General features: G+C 35.2%; 1 protein-coding gene across 5 annotated transcripts in view; it reads left to right on the top strand.

Moving 5' to 3' along the window:
• Positions 1-899: 899 nt before the first annotated feature.
• LOC109096209 (formin-like protein 2) overlaps positions 900-18,270 on the top strand; it is a 65,091-nt gene continuing 47,720 nt past the window's right edge. For 4 of the 5 annotated variants that reach the window (XM_042755166.1, XM_042755168.1, XM_042755169.1 and 1 more), the window contains exon 1: positions 901-1,291. In XM_042755166.1, coding sequence (XP_042611100.1) covers positions 1,178-1,291 — 114 coding nt within the window. In that variant the 5' untranslated portion in view covers positions 901-1,177. Of the gene's footprint in view, positions 1,292-18,270 lie in introns of all 5 variants that reach the window. The other variant, XM_042755165.1, reaches the window with a different exon arrangement.

The raw sequence follows: 18,270 nt of genomic DNA, 5'->3' as shown, positions 1-18,270 counted from the left end.
TTATTTTTGGCATTTTATAAGTCCTTCTAGTGCCTTTGGGCCTCCGAGGGTCTCCCCCAGCGTCTTCGGTTTCAGCAGCTGTGGGCTGCCTGTGTCTCTTTTCTCTTTTGTATGAAGTCTGGTCTCTCCGACCTCATATTAGCAGGCATGTGTCTGATAGTACAGAAAGATTTTACTACATCAATGTAACTGCGTTTTCCCAGCATTTAACCCTACAGTATCTCACGCTGTGCCATCACATGACTCATTAATGGTAACTAATGATAAAATGGATGGTTGTAAAGACTTACGTAAGCCAGCTAGCAAATGGTGTTAGCCATTAACAAGTGCTAGTGTAGCTCACTTTTAACAAATATATGTATAAAAATATACACTCTGGGAGATGCATCAGCACTGGATATTTGTTACATTAAGGGGCAACTGTGAGATATAAAGACAACTATGAAAAGTCACAATTATTAAATATATATGAGTTTTAATTATTTTGGTATCATATTTTGCATTTTGTCCCTTACGTGTTTCTTTTCTTTTCTTTTCTTTCTTTTCTTTTCTTTTCTTTTCTTTTCTTTTCTTTTCTTTTCTTTTCTTTTCTTTTCTTTTCTTTTCTTTTCTTTTCTTTTCTTTCCTTTCCTTTCCTTTTCTTGTTTATCTATTCTGTAGCCTGTTATTGTTCAGTGAAAAAGTAAAGAGAGCAAAGAGAACTATTGAACTGTATCTATTTTATTTGCGTGTGTTGTAAATAGACTATAAATCAATAATTCAAAGGGCTGTTGGCACTGCTTTTTATGATAATTCAACCATCAGTCAGCCACGCCTACCCCGCGAATCTCATTAATTATTCATGAGCAGAGCCTCCGCTTTAGTAGAGTTGGTAAATTTGCTTGAGGGGCGGAGTTGAAGCTCCAGCGCCTGTAGTGGTCCGCTGAAGTGCGTTTCAGAGTCTGAATCATGAAGAACAGAAGAGTTCATTGGGAGTGGTGCGGACATTGTGTAATATACGAATAGGACTCGTTATTTGCGCTCTTGTTGCCTGTGTGAAGTTATAATGCAGCTGCTGCTGCTGACCTCCATGAAGTGTTCAAGCTCAGATAAAGTCGCACAGACAGTGATAACGGATACCGGACACATACAGGACAAACCCGCAGAATAAGAGTGTGACTGTCATATTGGAGGAGAGATGGGGAACGCAGGGAGCATGAACCAACACACTGACCCCAGAGGACACCACATGCCCCTCAAACTGCCCATGCCCGAGCCGGCCGAGCTGGAGGAGAGATTTGCGCTCGTCCTGGTCTGTACTAATGACAAACAACTAGAAAGAAATCTGCACTTTCTTTTGACTTCTTTCTTCGTTGCTCTTCTATTCTATTCTATTCTTGGTAGTCTAGTGGCTCTTTTATTTATTAACAGGTTAACTAGATCGCGTTTGTAAACACCTAAAGAGATGTTTGCTTTGCCATTTTACTTTTGGCTGCATTTCTATTCCATTCTATTTAATTTATTTACATTCAAAAGTGTATAAATTTGTTTTGTAGAAACATAAATAGATGTTTACTTTGCTATTTTACTTTTTACTGCTATTATATTCCATTAACTTGGTAGTAGATGTTTTATTTATTTAGACATATAAAGAGGTTTACTTTGCCATTTTACTTTTTACTGCAGTTCTATTCTATTCTATTCTATTCTATTCTATTCTATTCTATTCTATACTTGGTAGTGTAGTTGCTTTTTTATTTATTATCAGGCAAACAATATAGATCACTTTTTTAGATATCTAAAGAGATGTTTACTTTGCTATTTTACATTTGAATGCAATTCTATTGCATTACATTTCATTTATTTACATTCAAAGATATATAAATTTGTTTCGTAGACATATAAATAGATGTTTACTTTTCCATTTTACTTTCTGCTGCTATTTTATTCTATTAATTTGTTAGTAGTTGTTTTATTTACATTCAAAGTGATATGGATCACTTTTAGACATAAAGAGGTTTACTTTGCCATTTTACTTTTTATTGCAGTTCTATTCTATTCTATTCTATTCTATTCTATTCACTTGTAGCTGGCCATCTTTTGTTATTTACACTGGTCTGTTGAAAGTTTATAAATCATAAAACTGGAGATAGACAGTTCCATGGTCGATGGCATCTGATGGTAATACCAGTACTTTGGTATATAATATGGTATTAAATGTAATTATCATATTTCATATGCCGTATTATTATTGGTACTTCAAAGAATATGGTACTACCATGATACAATGTCCTATAGTATTTCTTGTTTAGAATTCAGGTGTGTCTCTCTATGTTTTTTGTTCAGAGATATTCAGTAACCTATTGTAACTTCAGCTTATTTCAGTTTAATGTCATTTCGTTCATAAAATATATTAAAAATGGTTCTGTATTTGGGGGTGAAAGTGCTGCTTAGTGAAATATATTTTTCCTTGATATCTCTAGATGGGTTGTACCTCTTCTGTCTTTGGAAAGTTTGTTTATCACAGACTTCCACCACTCCTTTCCAGAGAATCAAATAACCACATGTCAGATACAAAATGGTTTGTTATTAATATTATTTACTACACTCAGAAAAAAATAAAAAAATAAATAAATGCTGGGTTAAATAGGGACAAACTCAGCAATTGGGTTGTTTTCAAACAACACTTGGGTTAAATGTTTAACCCAACCACTGGGTCAAAACAACCCAATCCCTGGGTTTGTTCATATTTTAACCAGCACTGGGTTGTATTTAACCTAGCATTTTTTAGAGTGTATTTAATATCTCCATTGTCAAGACATGTCATCATTTGTTTAAACTCCATCATCATGTGTCTTTGTCTAGAACAGCTGTTTCCAAACATTCCCTACTTACCCACTACTTTTTAGCTTAATGGTGACTTGAAAATGGCACAGGAAATGATGTCATGACGTTGGAATCTGCGATCCTTTGCCTCTGTGTGTGTCTGAAGAATGCGAGGAATGTATTAGATTAGTGTTCAGCTACCTGAAGTGTGCTGTGTGTTGAGTTCTGGCCGTCTGCTAGGCCTGGTTTTATGGGGACATATAAATGTAGGTCAGACCTAATGCTTCACTAGCACTAGACAAACCCTTTCGATTAACACACACTCACACAGGCTATTCAGAGAGCTGGTGCTTTCGTCAAGGAAAGCAGCTAGTGCCAGGATGGGGGAGTTCACTTCTTTCTCAGACCCTCAGGCTGTGGTTATTCTACCAATTGAGGAGGCCAAGCGAGTAGTTTCCATTCAATATCCTAAGCTAGAAAACACTCTCTTTCTGGCTTTCTTACTTTCTATGCTTATGGCCACCTTCTCTCTGTGAGTGTGTAACTTGTCTTTATTTGTGGTGGTTTAATAGCAGTCACAGTGTTCTTGTAGAGGTAATTGCCCCGAGTCTCAGGCGGATGAATCCTGGTCTGTCACGGCTGACGTCACTGTCTGCTTCGAGCAGATTGGAAGCTCTTACACATAATCTGTGTGTTTCGAGATCACCTGCCTCTCATGGTCTTGATACGCACCACACAGAGCACGTCCTGGGAATGCTATTGTCATGACTAGCTATCATGATCTGTATCAGTCTGTATCAGTAGCCATGTGTGAAACTACAGAGTTGTACTCTTTCCATCACATCACTCTAAAAAAATTAAATAATGACATGATTTTTTTCCAAGTGAGATATATTAAAGTAAGGGATAATGTGCAGCTAGATATTAATAATAATAATAAAAAAAAACTATATTGTATTATGTAGTATATTATGCTATATTTTATATAGTCATGTGATATTTTGGAAGAAATGATTGAAAACCACTAATCTCTCACCTGCCTTTTAACAATTTTACTCCTCTTAACACCTCTTAACGCCTAGATTTTTTTTTATTTATTTATTATTATTATTATTTTGACAGTAACATTTCTTTTTTTCTAAATATAAAAATGTAGGTAAACTCATGCAGAAATACAGAAAATATGTAACATTTTCTAACATTTTCTAGTGGCACTGTAAATCAGCCTGCTGAGTTCATTCAAAGTTATGAAGAATAAAAAGAGCATTCAATGCTTTTTTATGCTTAAGTGCTTGTAAAGCAGCCTTCTGAAAAGCCCTCATATAGAGTCAAACTCTCAGTAATACAGAGCACACATCTCCCTGGGAGAAGTGTCTTGTCAGAGACTGGCGGGCGCTCACAGAGATGATGTCTTTTTTCTTGGCAGGCTGTGGTTGAGACATTAGGGACACTTTAGCACTGTAATCGCAGCTTTGAGTGGTATTTAGTGCTATTAAAGCCCTGGTGCGTGCCAACCCACGGACCTTTCCAGTTGCCTTACTGAGCGAGAAAGATCCTTGTAACGATTGACTTCTGCTTGAGTGCTGCTTTCATCCACGGGTCTTTCTGAGAGGAAAATCTGACAATTAGCAGATATAAGAAGATGGTCTGATCTTTAAAGACTAATATAAAGGTCTTGAACTTAAATCACCTTGATGCCAAAACCCAGGTAGTGTAATCTTCACTGGGGGCAACAAATACAACTCTGAATTATAAAGTTTTGTGCCGTTATATAGATCTGGTATAGCTTAATGCATCCGCATACCCAAACTTTTTTAATGGATGTGTGCATACAGTCTCTGACCTAGGCTACAATTATAATTGTCAGATTTATTGTCTTTTGTTTGGACAGTACAGGTGATATTTCTTGATCTGCCTTTATGATGCATCTTGCATGTTCTCATACTTCATAAGTAGCTGTTCAACGTGTTCTTAGCTTGTTTCATGTTGATGGAAAGATGTTTTGGGTCCAACTGGGTCAGAATGAATTTCAGCTCATAATGTTTTGTGGAGTTGGCACTTTTTATTCCATTAGTTAGATCCTGACGTTAGATGCTGGATTTTGAGGTTTCAGGGATTCAGTGAATGTTTACGGTTCTTTTAGGTCAAACTTTGCTTTTGGCTGAAATTTTGTAGAAAATACTGATTGTCAAAGTCATTCAAAGTCTAATATAATTCACTCATTTTAGAGTTTCTACAACTTGTCTTATTTTGTCTAAAATACAGATTTGACCTCAAATGTGTATGTTAGCAATAAACAGAAACACCAGGATTAAAAATATAAACTGTATATAAATCTCTTTCTCTCTATCGCTCTCTCTCTCTCTCTCTCTCTCTCTCTCTATATATATATATATATAATAGATATACTATGTAAAGGGTAAACTTTTAAATGGTTGAAAGTTACATAGTTGAAGATTTAGCTTTGTTCATTTTAGATTTACAAAAAATAAATAAATAAATGTCAGGAGACACCTAAGAGTGCTGTTTCATGGAAAGTGTCATAAGCTGCACACTCTTATTCAACATCATCATCTAATATATCTATTACAATGCAGTGAAGGGAGTGTCTTTTTAAGTAATGTCCACTGAGAAAACCCTTTATTCTTGCTGCATTACTGTTGTGAAATCAGAGCTCACAGGAACACAATAATGTGACCTCGTCCATGAAAATGAGGCTGTTTGCTATTTGACTTTGTGTGTGTAGCGTTTTTGATGTTAACATATTTTCTCTTGTCCCAGTTTATTGTGCAGACACAACTATAACAGGTCTAAAGGAACAAAAAGACAATCTTTACCTTTAAAGGCATCTAGTGTCAGCCAAAATAATATCAAAAATATTTTCAATCTGCTATTGGTTGGGATAAATAGGTAGTCTTCTCTGAACTCAGTGCTTTAGACAGTTGGGGTGCTCAAACAAATGTGTTTTGATGAGTGTTTACACTTTTCAATGGAATGCAGCTTACATATAATTGTACATTAAACTGGGATAGGAGAATATTTTGTACAGTTTCACACTTATCAACTCAAATCATCTCATTTCCAGTCACAGTGATTTTTATTAACACTTTTAATCACCGTACTGGGTTCAGTTGGTATCTTGCTGTTTCTGGCTGGAATAGATTCATCTGGAGTGTATATGCCTCTATTTAAATGTAAAACCTAGTTGAAACCACATTTGCGATTGAGTAAGGTCTTCCAGACTCAAATGTACAGCTGAGCGTTAGTGTGGTTACCATAGCAGTTGCACGTTTCTGCATGGTAAAGAACGACACGATGGGTTTCACTATGGCTTTAAAAAGGAATGTGTCTCACAATGCAGGTTTATTGCTTGTAAAAAGACAGCCAGGTTTGCCATGAATAATTAATCTGAGAAACAACAGGATAACCCAAAACACAAGGACTGACTTAAATGGAAACAAGTCATTTAGAGTTGTGCTTCGGAAGAGGCCAAATTTAAGATTAAATGGAGAAAGATTATGATATTGTAGACTTTCACTTTCACCCTTTAAAAATGACCTCATGAGCTTGACTAAAGCCATGCACAGATGGCTCTGTTTATAAGTGGTCCGTGGTGTTTGTCTACCTCATCTTATGCACACATTATGTGTCCCTAAATCTACCACTGTGAAGTCAGACATTAGATTTCCTATCAGCTGGAAAAATCTAGAGCACCAAGCCCCCTCAAATGAGTCAAGTGTTGGCTTACTGTCGAGCATTTCTCACTGGGCTGCAGGAAGGTGACTTATATCTGTAAAATTCAGTAGTTTTGACTTGACTCTCTTGATGGAAACTCCCCCTCTTCACTTCTGACTCTTGTAGGATTCTGCTGGAGCGAATGGGATGTTATTACGCATTTGCTCAGATCACTACTTTAAACAGGCTTGATTTAATCAGTGGGTAAACATGATATTTGTTCTCCTTTATTATGCATTGAGTCTTTTTTAAATCTGATTTTTGGGTTGTGTGTGAATAGTACAGGGTTAAACACCCAAAGCAAAGGATTGTTTAACAGTACTATTAGCCAGATCAGAGTTTCCCAAACTGGGGTTTGTGAGAGAAGAACTGCATGAGTTGATGGGAAGCTAAATAATGAAATCAAATTTAACACGTTTAAATGGAATGATTAAAATAAATAAATGAATAAATGGGGCTGCACAATAAATAAAAATAAAACTGAAATGGCAATTTAGCTTAGACGATTATCAAATCAAAGATTGTAATTTAATTATAGGGCCGGATTTACTAACAGCTTGCAAAGAAACTACTGTCTGGATTTAAAGATGCGCAGTGAAAAATTTGCAAAGAAAAGGCATAGTCATATTTGCTGCTTATTACATATGCTGCTCTACATAGACTGCAATTGCTAAACGGTTAAAGCTACTGCGGACAGAATAGATTACGTAATTTACTCTTGAAAGATTTTAGTGAGAAATGTTTGAGCTCATATTATGTTCTCTTACTTCTGACTACAGACTTTGGCAGATCTGAGTAGAGATTTGAGAAACTCGTGTGAGATTACAAAGATCTTTTTGTCCATTTGCTCTCAAATTAAGCTCATTATTGTGTTGAAAAAACAGTTGAGATATTAAAGAGATCTAGGTTGTGATAGTCTTCTTTCTTCGAGTACATGTTGTACTGATTTTCGTATCATGGTTACCACAGTTACCTCATTCAACTGTGATTGTGCTTGATGCAAAAAGGAGCTTCATTTGATCTCTCAGTTTGATTGTCTTCATGTTTAATCGTCTGAAGAGAAGGGAAGGCCGTTTTTCGAGCGGTGTGCGGGCCACACAGAGTGAGCCGAGTCTTGAGCCCGGTATTAAAGGATCAGTCAGTGTGCTTTTGTTAGCCAGATGCTGTGAATTAAACACTGAGGCTGTTTTTCCTGTAAAGAGGGGGCCTTTAGGCTTTATAGAATCCCCTCTGAGAATTTAGCTCTGGTTAAAAATAGAGAGAATGATCCTAATGAACAAAGAAACTTCACAACTGAAGTTGTGTTAGTTATGAAGAAAGTAAGGAGATTTTCAGACAATATCTCTAAGTTTGCTTGAATAACAAATTAAGGCTGTACAGGCACATACAGTAGCTTAAAGTCTAGAAAACAGAAAAGCTGTTGAACATTTCCACCTTGCCATTTTCCGTTAAAACAATGTATTGCATTCTATTAACTGGTTTTTCAACAACATTTAAAAAGTAATCTGAACTCAGGAATGGAAAAAGGTAACAAGTAACCTGGTCCTGGGAACACTGCACTCGTTTTACTATGTTCACTTGTTATCCAACAGCTTCCCAAAAGTCTTGTCTTCCTATTACATTTGAATTTCAGTTTGGAGGACACGATTCATACTGAACATTTAACTCATAATCTTCTAGTTTCTGTGACAATCTCCCCAGTGTGATAACTAGCCCATCTGCTTTAAATGTAAATGTGTGCTACTACTGCAATCAAATTAGTTTAGTTGTTTGGTATCGTAATGCAATGTGCAGCCTGCTGACTTTTCTCTAGATTAGCATTCTCTGTTGTGTATTTAATTTGTCCACTGTACTTTTTCAAATGCCAGTTGTTCATTAGAAGAATAAGAGCATTGTTTGTCAGACGTGTTGTTGAGCAACAATGGAGAAGAGGAACATATGTACGTGGAGTATTAAGAGTGAGCACGGGTACCAAACAATATGTAGAAAACAGTAGATGACATCAGCGTTACATCACAGTGATGTCATAATAGTGTAATATCTGTCATTTAACAGTCCTGTTGTGCTCCAGACCAAAGTTTTTGTATTATTATTTTTTACCTTATAAGACTGAAGTTTGGAAATCTTTCACTGACTGAACTGACAGACTGTAGCAGGGAATTGTGATTGGTCTTATATTTACAGTACATCCATACTGAATTGCATTTGATATCCTTGTGCATGTTTAATCATGCATGGCTGTATTTACACAGCCAACAGAATGCAAGACATGTTTCATATCAATGCAGCACAAAGAAAAAAGCCAAACTGTGCATTTGTTAACTTAATTACATTATCTCTATAACTATAACTATAACTATAACTACATTATCTCACACTTAAATTACTTCCATTGGTGTAACACAACATTGTCTGATTCGGTCATGTTTTTGACTTGATTAGAATCAGTTAATTTAGATCCTATACACTACAGTTCAAAAGTGATGGGGGTGGGGGTCCTTTAATAAATAAAAACTTTAATTCAGCATTGATTGAAAACTTTAATTGATCAAAAGTAAGGACATTCATGATCTTACAAAAAGATTTCTATTTGAGATAAATGCTGAACTTTGTTCATCATAGAATCCTGAAAAAAAAGGATAATGGTTTTCACAAAATTAAGCAGCACAACTGTTTTTTTTCTTGAGCAGTAAATCAACAAATTAGAATGATTTCTGAAGGATCATGTGACACTAAAGACTGGAGGAATGATCACAGCAATCAATTACATTTTACTATATATTATAACAATAGAAAAGTGTAAAGATTATAATATATTTTTACTGTATTTTGCATCCTCAGTAAGTAAGAACTTTAAATTCTTTTTAAAAATCATTTTAAAAAATCATACTGACCCCAAACATTTGAATGGTAGTGTATATAACTTACATAAAAGAAATAAATAATGCTACACTATTTCTGCTTTGCAAACACACAGACACACAGACACACACACACACACACACACACACACACATATATATATATATATATATATATATATATATATATATATGCAAATCTACTTTGTGAATATGATTTTTGCTCTCACTTTAGGTCAGTAAAGCATGCAAATCAGTAGTTTGTAGAGTTTTGTACTGTGTAAGCAGTCATGTTTTGTCTGTGTTGTGGGACTGTGATCAGTATTGTGGTCACAGGCCTGTTCTCCTGCTGACTCTTAATGAATCTAAATGAACAATAGCTGCTCACCCCTCAGCAGACGCTTGAAAACAGCTGTGGGTCCTGTGCTTTATTCACTCAGAGCAGAGCCTGGCACGAGCCTACAGTACCCTCCACTCCTCTCTTCTGTCTGTCCATCCATCCATCCATCCATGGTCCCACGGGGTCGTTTAGGGTCTTTGAGGTCTTTGTGGCAGGCTGTTCTCTGAGCTAATTAGCCATAGCAGGGAAGAATATCAGCTCTAGCTGGAGGGGAGAGAGAAAACCCAGTGATATTTTGTTGAAGTAATACAATTATTAATAAAATAAATATGCTAAATAAATATGTGATGCAAATGACAACAGCACATAACAAAATGTAAACTAAAATGAAAACTGAAAATATAAAAATAAAAGCTAATACTATATATTGATAAATGCTGTCGAAACGTGTTGACGCATGGCATGCTATTATTATTATTTTATTTTTTTCAGTTTAATGCAATTAACAAAGGGGCAGAGCTAGGGTTTGCCACCACACTCACAACTGCTGCTTCTGTCTCTTTTTTTTTTTTCTTGAGAAGAATTGAGTTTATTTAGATGCAGCTCAATAGTAGAGACTTTAAGACCTGAAGTGAGTCAGAAAAGGTAAAGAGTTGTGAGAAAATACCATGCGTGTCAGATCCACATTATGTTCAGCAGCGGCAGCAGCTCTTAAAACAATTTAAAGCTTTTAAAGCTGCCAAAATAACCTAATCTGTTAATCAAAGAACAAAAGAAAAAAAGAGGATTCATCTCTATTTAATTTAGAATTTAGTGTTTGATAACTTTATTCAATTACTGTATATTTCCGACTGAAGGGCACAGATATGTTTTTATCCATTTATGTGAAGATTGTTTTAAGTTCACTTAAATAAGTTGTTATTTTTTTAAAGTCTAATAAATATTGAAATTGATTGCTCTCAATTATACTATAATGTTGAATGGCTTGTCAATGGTTATATATATATATATATATATATATATATATATATATATATATATATATATATATAAACAATTTCATAACAATTACAATATACTGTTGTTAAGTTGTTTCTACATTAATTTGAAGATTGGATGTGAAATTATTGCTATATAAAAGTATATTTAAATCTTTTAACTTTTAATCACAATTATTTTCAGAAAAAAAGTGCAGTTAATTAGTTTTTTTTTAATTGACTGACAGCACTAATAAATACTATAATAATGTATGAATAATACTAAAATAAGTAGTATTAAAAACTATTGTCAGAATTGTTGTTATTATTAATTGAAACATATAAAATTTAAAAATAATAAAACGTTTTCATTAATTGAAATAAAATAGAAATATTAGTTAACAAAACAAACCAACAAAAAAATTGGAAGTGTTGCGCTGGCATCTAAATAAAATAGTTAAATTGTAATTAATAGGCCTTTAGCGTTGTGGGTTTTAGTGTGACCAAAATGAGATCTGAGTTGAGTTTCAAGTCCAACGCCAACGTAAATGAAAGTGAAACATAAGTGAAAGTTCTTTTGAGGTCAGTCCACTTTTTAGTTGACTCAAAAGGGATTTAAGTTTGGTTTTAAAGAGAAATGAAATATGATCTTATGATTCATCAAAGTAACAAGACAACTTAGTAAATGAATGTAAGTATATCACAGACATTTTTGCCCTCAAAGTAAACATACTGTATAATACATTAACATTCATCTCTCATCTATGAAGTTGTCTATTAAATCTCTTCTTTTAAGTGTACTATTATGGCCTCACTACATGCTGAATGCCTGAGAATAAATAAATAAATAAATAATAATAATCATCATCATCAGCATATGCATATCAATGAAGTAAACCTTTAAATTTAAATTAGCTTGTTTTATGCAAGTCAAAAATATTATTTAATGTCACAAAATCAACCTATATGCTTTAATTTATACCAACAAAACACGTTTTTGTGACTTCTAATAGTAGTAGTTCTGCCTGTTGATTCCCATCTCTCTGACCCAAGAGACCCTCATAAAAACTAAGGGTCCAATTCACCCTGTTTTATGGCTGTTTTATAGCCCTGAGAGACCTGCGCGATGAGGATCTGTGTACTGATTAACTCCGAGCGCCACACATTGTTGATTGGCTCTTTTGTTTCCTGTATTGTATCACATGCTGTACTGAGCGTGAGGAGATGATGTCACGGGCCGGTCTGGCATCTTCATCAGTGAACAGTGACTGCTCACACTGGATGCTGGGCTCTCTGCCCTCATCATTGTCATGCAGTGCATTATGGGAGCTCTCAGGATGACGGCGTCGGCCAAGGTGACAGCTGCGAGAAACTCCAGCGTGGCCCGAGCTCCGTGCACAAATGTGTGTGGAAGTGTGTGTGGGTGTCTTCTTTGGCCAGGCGATGAGTTTGTGAATCCAGATGTTATTCTGATTGTGTAAAAGCATCAGAGCGCTTAATTATTCAAAAAGAGAGAGATTAAGAAAAGAGTGAACACAACTGTTGAATAACTGGTTTGTGTAGACCCAGCTTGACAAATGCAAGTTCTTGTCATTTGATCTTAGGGAGGTTTGTTTTTGTGGCGTTTCAGTATCCTGAGATTGGACGTCCTTGTGCTCACAATGCAGCATGAGGAAAACAAGGTTTGTTTGAGTTCTAGCTGATGCCTAGTCTCACGGCCAACCTTTTAGAAGTCTGCTTCACATTGCAACTTATTCTGGTCAGGAACTGTCTACTTAGACAGCAAGAGCCTGTCTGTTGGACATGTAAAGCAACCAAATGCACTTCGCTTTTGACATTCATGTGTGACCACGGATATCTTGATTAAATGAAACTAAATTGATTCAACCTTGAGGCTGTGACTCACATGGGGTTTCCAGACATGCACATTTATATGGAAAGTAATGTGTTTATATATGAGTAAGTGTTGTCACAATACCAGCATTTCATTAGTAATGCAGTAATATGCTATAGTTCTCAGTACCAATTAAAAAACATTAAAATAAATGTTGTGGCTATTTATTTATTTATTATTAATTTAATGAGCTATTATTATAAAGCAAAAAAATACTAGCCTTTAAACTTTGTTTTTCAGGATCAAGTTAAAGGTTAGTAATAAAATAAAGAGCAAAGAAGCGAAAGAAAAAGCATATATTATATATTAAATGTGGAAGGTGTGTTGTTTGTTGTTTTGAATTTTAGGTTTAAGGATTTATGAGGTTTTATTTTTTCTTTTGTATTTGTATGTTTCTATGGTTTTAAAATTCAGTTGCACATTTAAACTCTCTATTTGAATTGTGAATGTGTTATAGGCTTTCTCATCACTGAAGTTGTCAATCGCTTCAGGTTAGCACTGACTGAGTTCTGCGCTCTTGCAACAACACTGCACAATGAATCTCTGATTTGCATTGAATTTACAATTTGTTGGTCACGATGGAAGGATTTGGGTGTTGAGCAGAACTCCTCTGATTGGTCATTGCGTTCATGCGCTCAACAGACATGTCTGTGATTGTCTACAATGCTCAGTGCTTCAAAACACATTGTAAATAGGAACTAGAGACTTGCACTCGTGCAAAACTACAGCGAGACCCGCAGGACCTGACACACCGAAGAAATATCAAAACATAAATTATCTAAAAACAAATATATAGTTATTCATCTATTGCACATAAGCCATTTTTATTTTATTTTATTATTTTTTTATATAACACGAGTTTGTAGCGTTGAGCAAAGCAGCAAATCATAGACATATCTGTTGATTTCTGGAACACAATGGCCAATCAGAGCGCTCTTTGCTCACATTCTGCCATGCCAAACATGCACGCAGCAGCTTATGCTTGATTTTCATTTGTTATTAAAGCATCAACATTCACAAAACACTGTTGTTTTTTAACATTGACATTTTTGTCCACAGTACACTTCAGACAGTCCATGGACATGCGGTCTATGGCTGAGACTAGTTGATACACTTCTTACTGGAAGAAGACACTCATTAACCTTCAGATTTGTATTGCTTTATCTGCTTTAAAGATTCGGCTTCCAGGACTCTTAAGATGTAATGAACCATGTCAGCGGAGAGTCATTTCACTTCTTGTGATCTGCTCACGTCTGTTGACTTGCTCGAGTGAGTTTAACCCGTAGCCGTTTCCGCCCCATGTTGTGACCCAGCAGGGGCGTTCAGCCGTCTCTCTCTGATGAACTCACTGCAGACGTGAACTTGCTGTCTTGAATGTTTGTAGCTTTTTGGGCCCGATCCAAAATAACTGTTTTCTCCAGTTCAAGTGCTTCACTAATATTAGTGAATATGATGAACTAGCAATAAGCAATACTTTGACAGCATTTATAAATCTGTACTTCTGTTACATTTTTTTTAAATTGATCAAAAGTGATGGTAAAGACTTTACATTGTTACATATTAGAATGATTTCTGAAGGATCATGTGACACTGAAGACTGGAGTTATGATGAAATTCAGCTTTGCATCACAGGAATAAATCACATTTTACAATATATTCAAATGTAATAGAACAGTTATTTTTATTTGGAATAATATTCATAATATTGCTCTTTTATTGTATTTTTGATCAAATAAATGCAGACTTGGTGAACATAAGACACTTAAAAAAAATAAATAAACAAACAAAAAAAAACATAAAAAATCGTATTGATCCAAAACTTTTGAACGCTAGTGTATTTAAATATCAATTTCTAAATTTGTATTAATTTATTATTATTATTATTATTATTATTATTATTATTATTATTTTACATTTTTTACCATTAAAGTTGACTTCAGTGGACATAAGTTAATTATGAACAAAAATGAATTAACAGTGAACAGTCATATTTTAAATTTGACTATATATTTTCTTATTCTTGTACTCTTAGATTGTCGTTGTATGTGTATTGGGTCAGATGGATGTGATGTGTCATGTGACGGGGCTAATGGGTCCTGAGCGCAAATAAGCAGTGTGTTTTTTTCTGTCCGAGCGTGGCGGTCAGATATCAGGAGGATTTTTGTTTTTGTGAAACCCTCAGGAAACATAAAGAAGTTACAGATGCTTTAGGTTGCCAGCTGAATCATGTTAGAGTTTTAGACCAACTCACCAACTGGTTGCTAGGGTGTTGCTAGGGCATTCTTATAGGTAGATAGACAACTCTATATGAGCATTTCAGTGTGTTGGCTTTCTCATGTCAACATACTGAAATGTTCTTGCAGAGTTGTCTATCTACTTATAAGAATGCCCTAGCAACACCCTAGCAACCACCCAGAACACCCTAATAACCACATACCTGTCTGTCTGACAGACTGCATGGTCTTAAAACTTTCAAGCTTCAACCTTTAAAAAATAAAAATAAAAAAATTCTCAAGCCAACACCATAATTTTTATGGTCAAACATTTTTTGTCTAGTTAATCATTGTTGTGGTCTTCTTAGAGAGTTCTGACAGTGTCTGAAATATTGGGTCACATTCCTGCAGTTTTGTTGAGCTCAATGAGAAACAGCACAAACATTGTCAAAATTATCTCAAGGGTTTACATTTATTTGAATGCCATCATTTCAGTTCTGAGCTAATATACACTTTCCACCAGTTGTACATTCTGCCGTGGACATTACTCAAGATTGAGGTCATATGGTGCGATCTGACAAACAGCATCTGTAAAGGACAGCACGAGTCACATGTGTACAGCTGACTCGGGACAGAAGCACAAGTCATTCAGCGCATAGGAAAGTAGCAACATGATGGGTTTTATATGACTGAAATCAGTTTATGATGTTTTTCTCAGCCGTGTTGTCGTTGTCTGTTGGTTTTTAATATATATGTATTGTCCGTATAGTGGAAGTCAATGAAGAAGGGCATGAGAGTGTAAATGATGACAGAATTTTTATTTTGGGTTAAAGTCCATTCCATTTAAAGTCATTGTTATACTTAAAATTATATTAACCCTATAAAGTCTGATATGAAATAACAGAAAGATCCAGAAAATATACTGTTTTTCTTTTTCTAATGGAACAGTTAATTGAGACAATATATATATATATATATATAGAGAGAGAGAGAGAGAGAGAGAGAGAGAGAGAGAGAGAGAGAGAGAGAGAGAATAGTAGGCAGCATACAGTAAATACTGTGTAGTATTCACTAAGTAGTAAGCTAGTGTGTTAGGGGTGGAGTGAACAGTGGGGGTCTGAGATTACACTACTGATCCGCTAGCAGACGGGGGACACCTGGGCAGCCCCGAAGAATCAGCCGGATTACGGAAACATGTTGCGCTAATTAGGGGATGACACTCGCCACCTGGCTACATCTGTGATGACCCATTTGGTCTTTGGACAGAAAGACAGAGAGGAAGAAGACAGAAAAAGAGAGAATTTCCTGTGTGAGGTTTCGCCTGTCTGCAGTCGCTGACTTTTCGCTCTTCCTACAGATGTTACTGATACATACAATTTGCAAAACTCTTTGCAGTACACTAAAAACATTAATGAGAAACATCAAGTGTTTCTGCAGGAATGCTTTAAGCCATTAATCTGTAAGTAGGGATATTGTTTATTTAAGCCAGTAAAGAGCTGAAGGTCTTTCGTACCAGACAGAGACTTTCTGTGACAAATTCTTGATTCACTGACAAATTGTCCCCCTCACACACACACACACACACACACACACACAAAAAACTGACAAAACCTTTTTTTCTTTTTGCAATACAGAAAAATTGATACACAATTAACGCCTTTTAATTGCTCCATTTAGTTGTTATTTTTAATTAATTTCATTTTATTTTAGTATTTGCTACTACAGTATCTGCCTTAAAACATAAAACAAGTGACCTTATTTTATTATTTAATGTCAAAATTCTTGTGTATTTCCTGTAGTTCTTCTTCTATTTATTTATTTATTTTTTTCTGCTAGACTTGTAAACCTTTGAACCCTGACTCTTGGAAATTCGATAACAGCCAACCAATCAGACTGGAACTTTTTTTGGAGAGCTTTAACTTTTTCCTGTTGTCAATTCATTTTATAAATGCCTGAATTTATGTTTTAAATGAATAATTAATATACAGCATAAGTGCAAGTTTACTGTGATTTACAGTAGGTGAAATTTCTTAGTGTCAAAAAAAAAAAAAAATCTGTCACTTTTGGTCTGCAACCCAGACTAATAGGGTTTTTGGTCCAGTGGGAGAGACAGTCTGAACACCACCAGACACAGGAAAATGTGAGAAAGAGTGATCACATGCCTGACTGAGAGATTTGAGTCTGTCTCAGAGAGCTGCTCTCTTCCTCTTTATTCTGCTGTGAGGAGAAACTCTTGAAATCCAAGACTCACATCAGACAGACTTGTGCTTTATGGTTGACAAACCCACTGTCAGTCTGATACAAGAACGGGAAATTTAAATTGCCTTCAAATGCTAGACTCATACTTTATTGTTTTTTGGTTTGTGTTTTACAGGTCAGTCTTGTACAGGCTCACTGTCAGTCTGATACAAGAACGGGAAATTTAAGTTTTCTTTAATGTGGTTTGTTTAGTTGTGATGACATGTTTTGTTGATGAGATTATTTACACAGTATTGTTCAGTTCAGATTCATTCATCAAACAACTGCTTTCTCAATGGAAAACTTACACGTCTGCTTGACCTGGCAGACCATATTTTTATTAGTACTCAGACATATCCAGCTATTCTGCTATTCTGAAAAAAAAGAAAGAAAAAAAAGTGGTGTAGAAACAATTTTCTTTTAGAAATCGCTGGTAAATTTCACAATTAATTTGAATAAAATGGCAAGTAACATATTAAATAAAAAAAATTTTTTGAAAGATTTTTTTTTTTTTTTTTTTTTTTTTTTTTTTTTTTTTTACAATGTATGTTTACTTGTGGTCCCAAAAAGTATTTAAGTGCATATGTATAAATGTCGCTGCATTAGAGACCAAGCGTAGTGGAATTTATTTTAAAGACAACAGTGTTTGTGAGGTTTTAAATGGCAAAACAAACACTTTGTGGTTGCCAAACATTGGTGGATCATGTTCATATTAGTGCGATTCTCTACACCTGTGGTTACTCTGCTGTGAACTTAAAGAGAACTGACTTCGTACAACCTGACGGCATCCAGACAGCAGCTCATTTCAAGCCACTGAGCAAAAATTAATAATGGAGATAAAGTGAAAATATTGCTTTGATATTTTGTTTAGAACGTTTTGACATTTGTGTGAATATTAAGCAATGAAGCATTAAGTATGAGAGTGTTATAAAGTAAGAGAACGGTACAGTCCAGTTCATATAGACAGTATAGACTTTGAGATGGTTGTGAGATTCCATAATATGCAAACCTGTTCATCATAATTGTAAAGCCTGATCTGAAAACATCCCTCTGATATGTAAGTTCTGGTGCAGGGGTGTCCAGTCCTGCTCCGGGAGGTCCTGAATTTAGCAGGACAGTGGTCCTCCAGGATCTGAATGGGACACCTCTGGTCTGGTGATTTTGTCTTTTTGTTTGTAGACCTGTAAAATTGTGATTCATTACAAAG

This window comes from Cyprinus carpio, unplaced genomic scaffold (genome assembly GCF_018340385.1).
Source record: "Cyprinus carpio isolate SPL01 unplaced genomic scaffold, ASM1834038v1 S000006644, whole genome shotgun sequence".
Classification (NCBI taxonomy): domain Eukaryota; kingdom Metazoa; phylum Chordata; class Actinopteri; order Cypriniformes; family Cyprinidae; genus Cyprinus; species Cyprinus carpio.
Note: the sequence above shows the minus strand (reverse complement) of the source record. Positions and strands in the feature narration are given on the sequence as shown.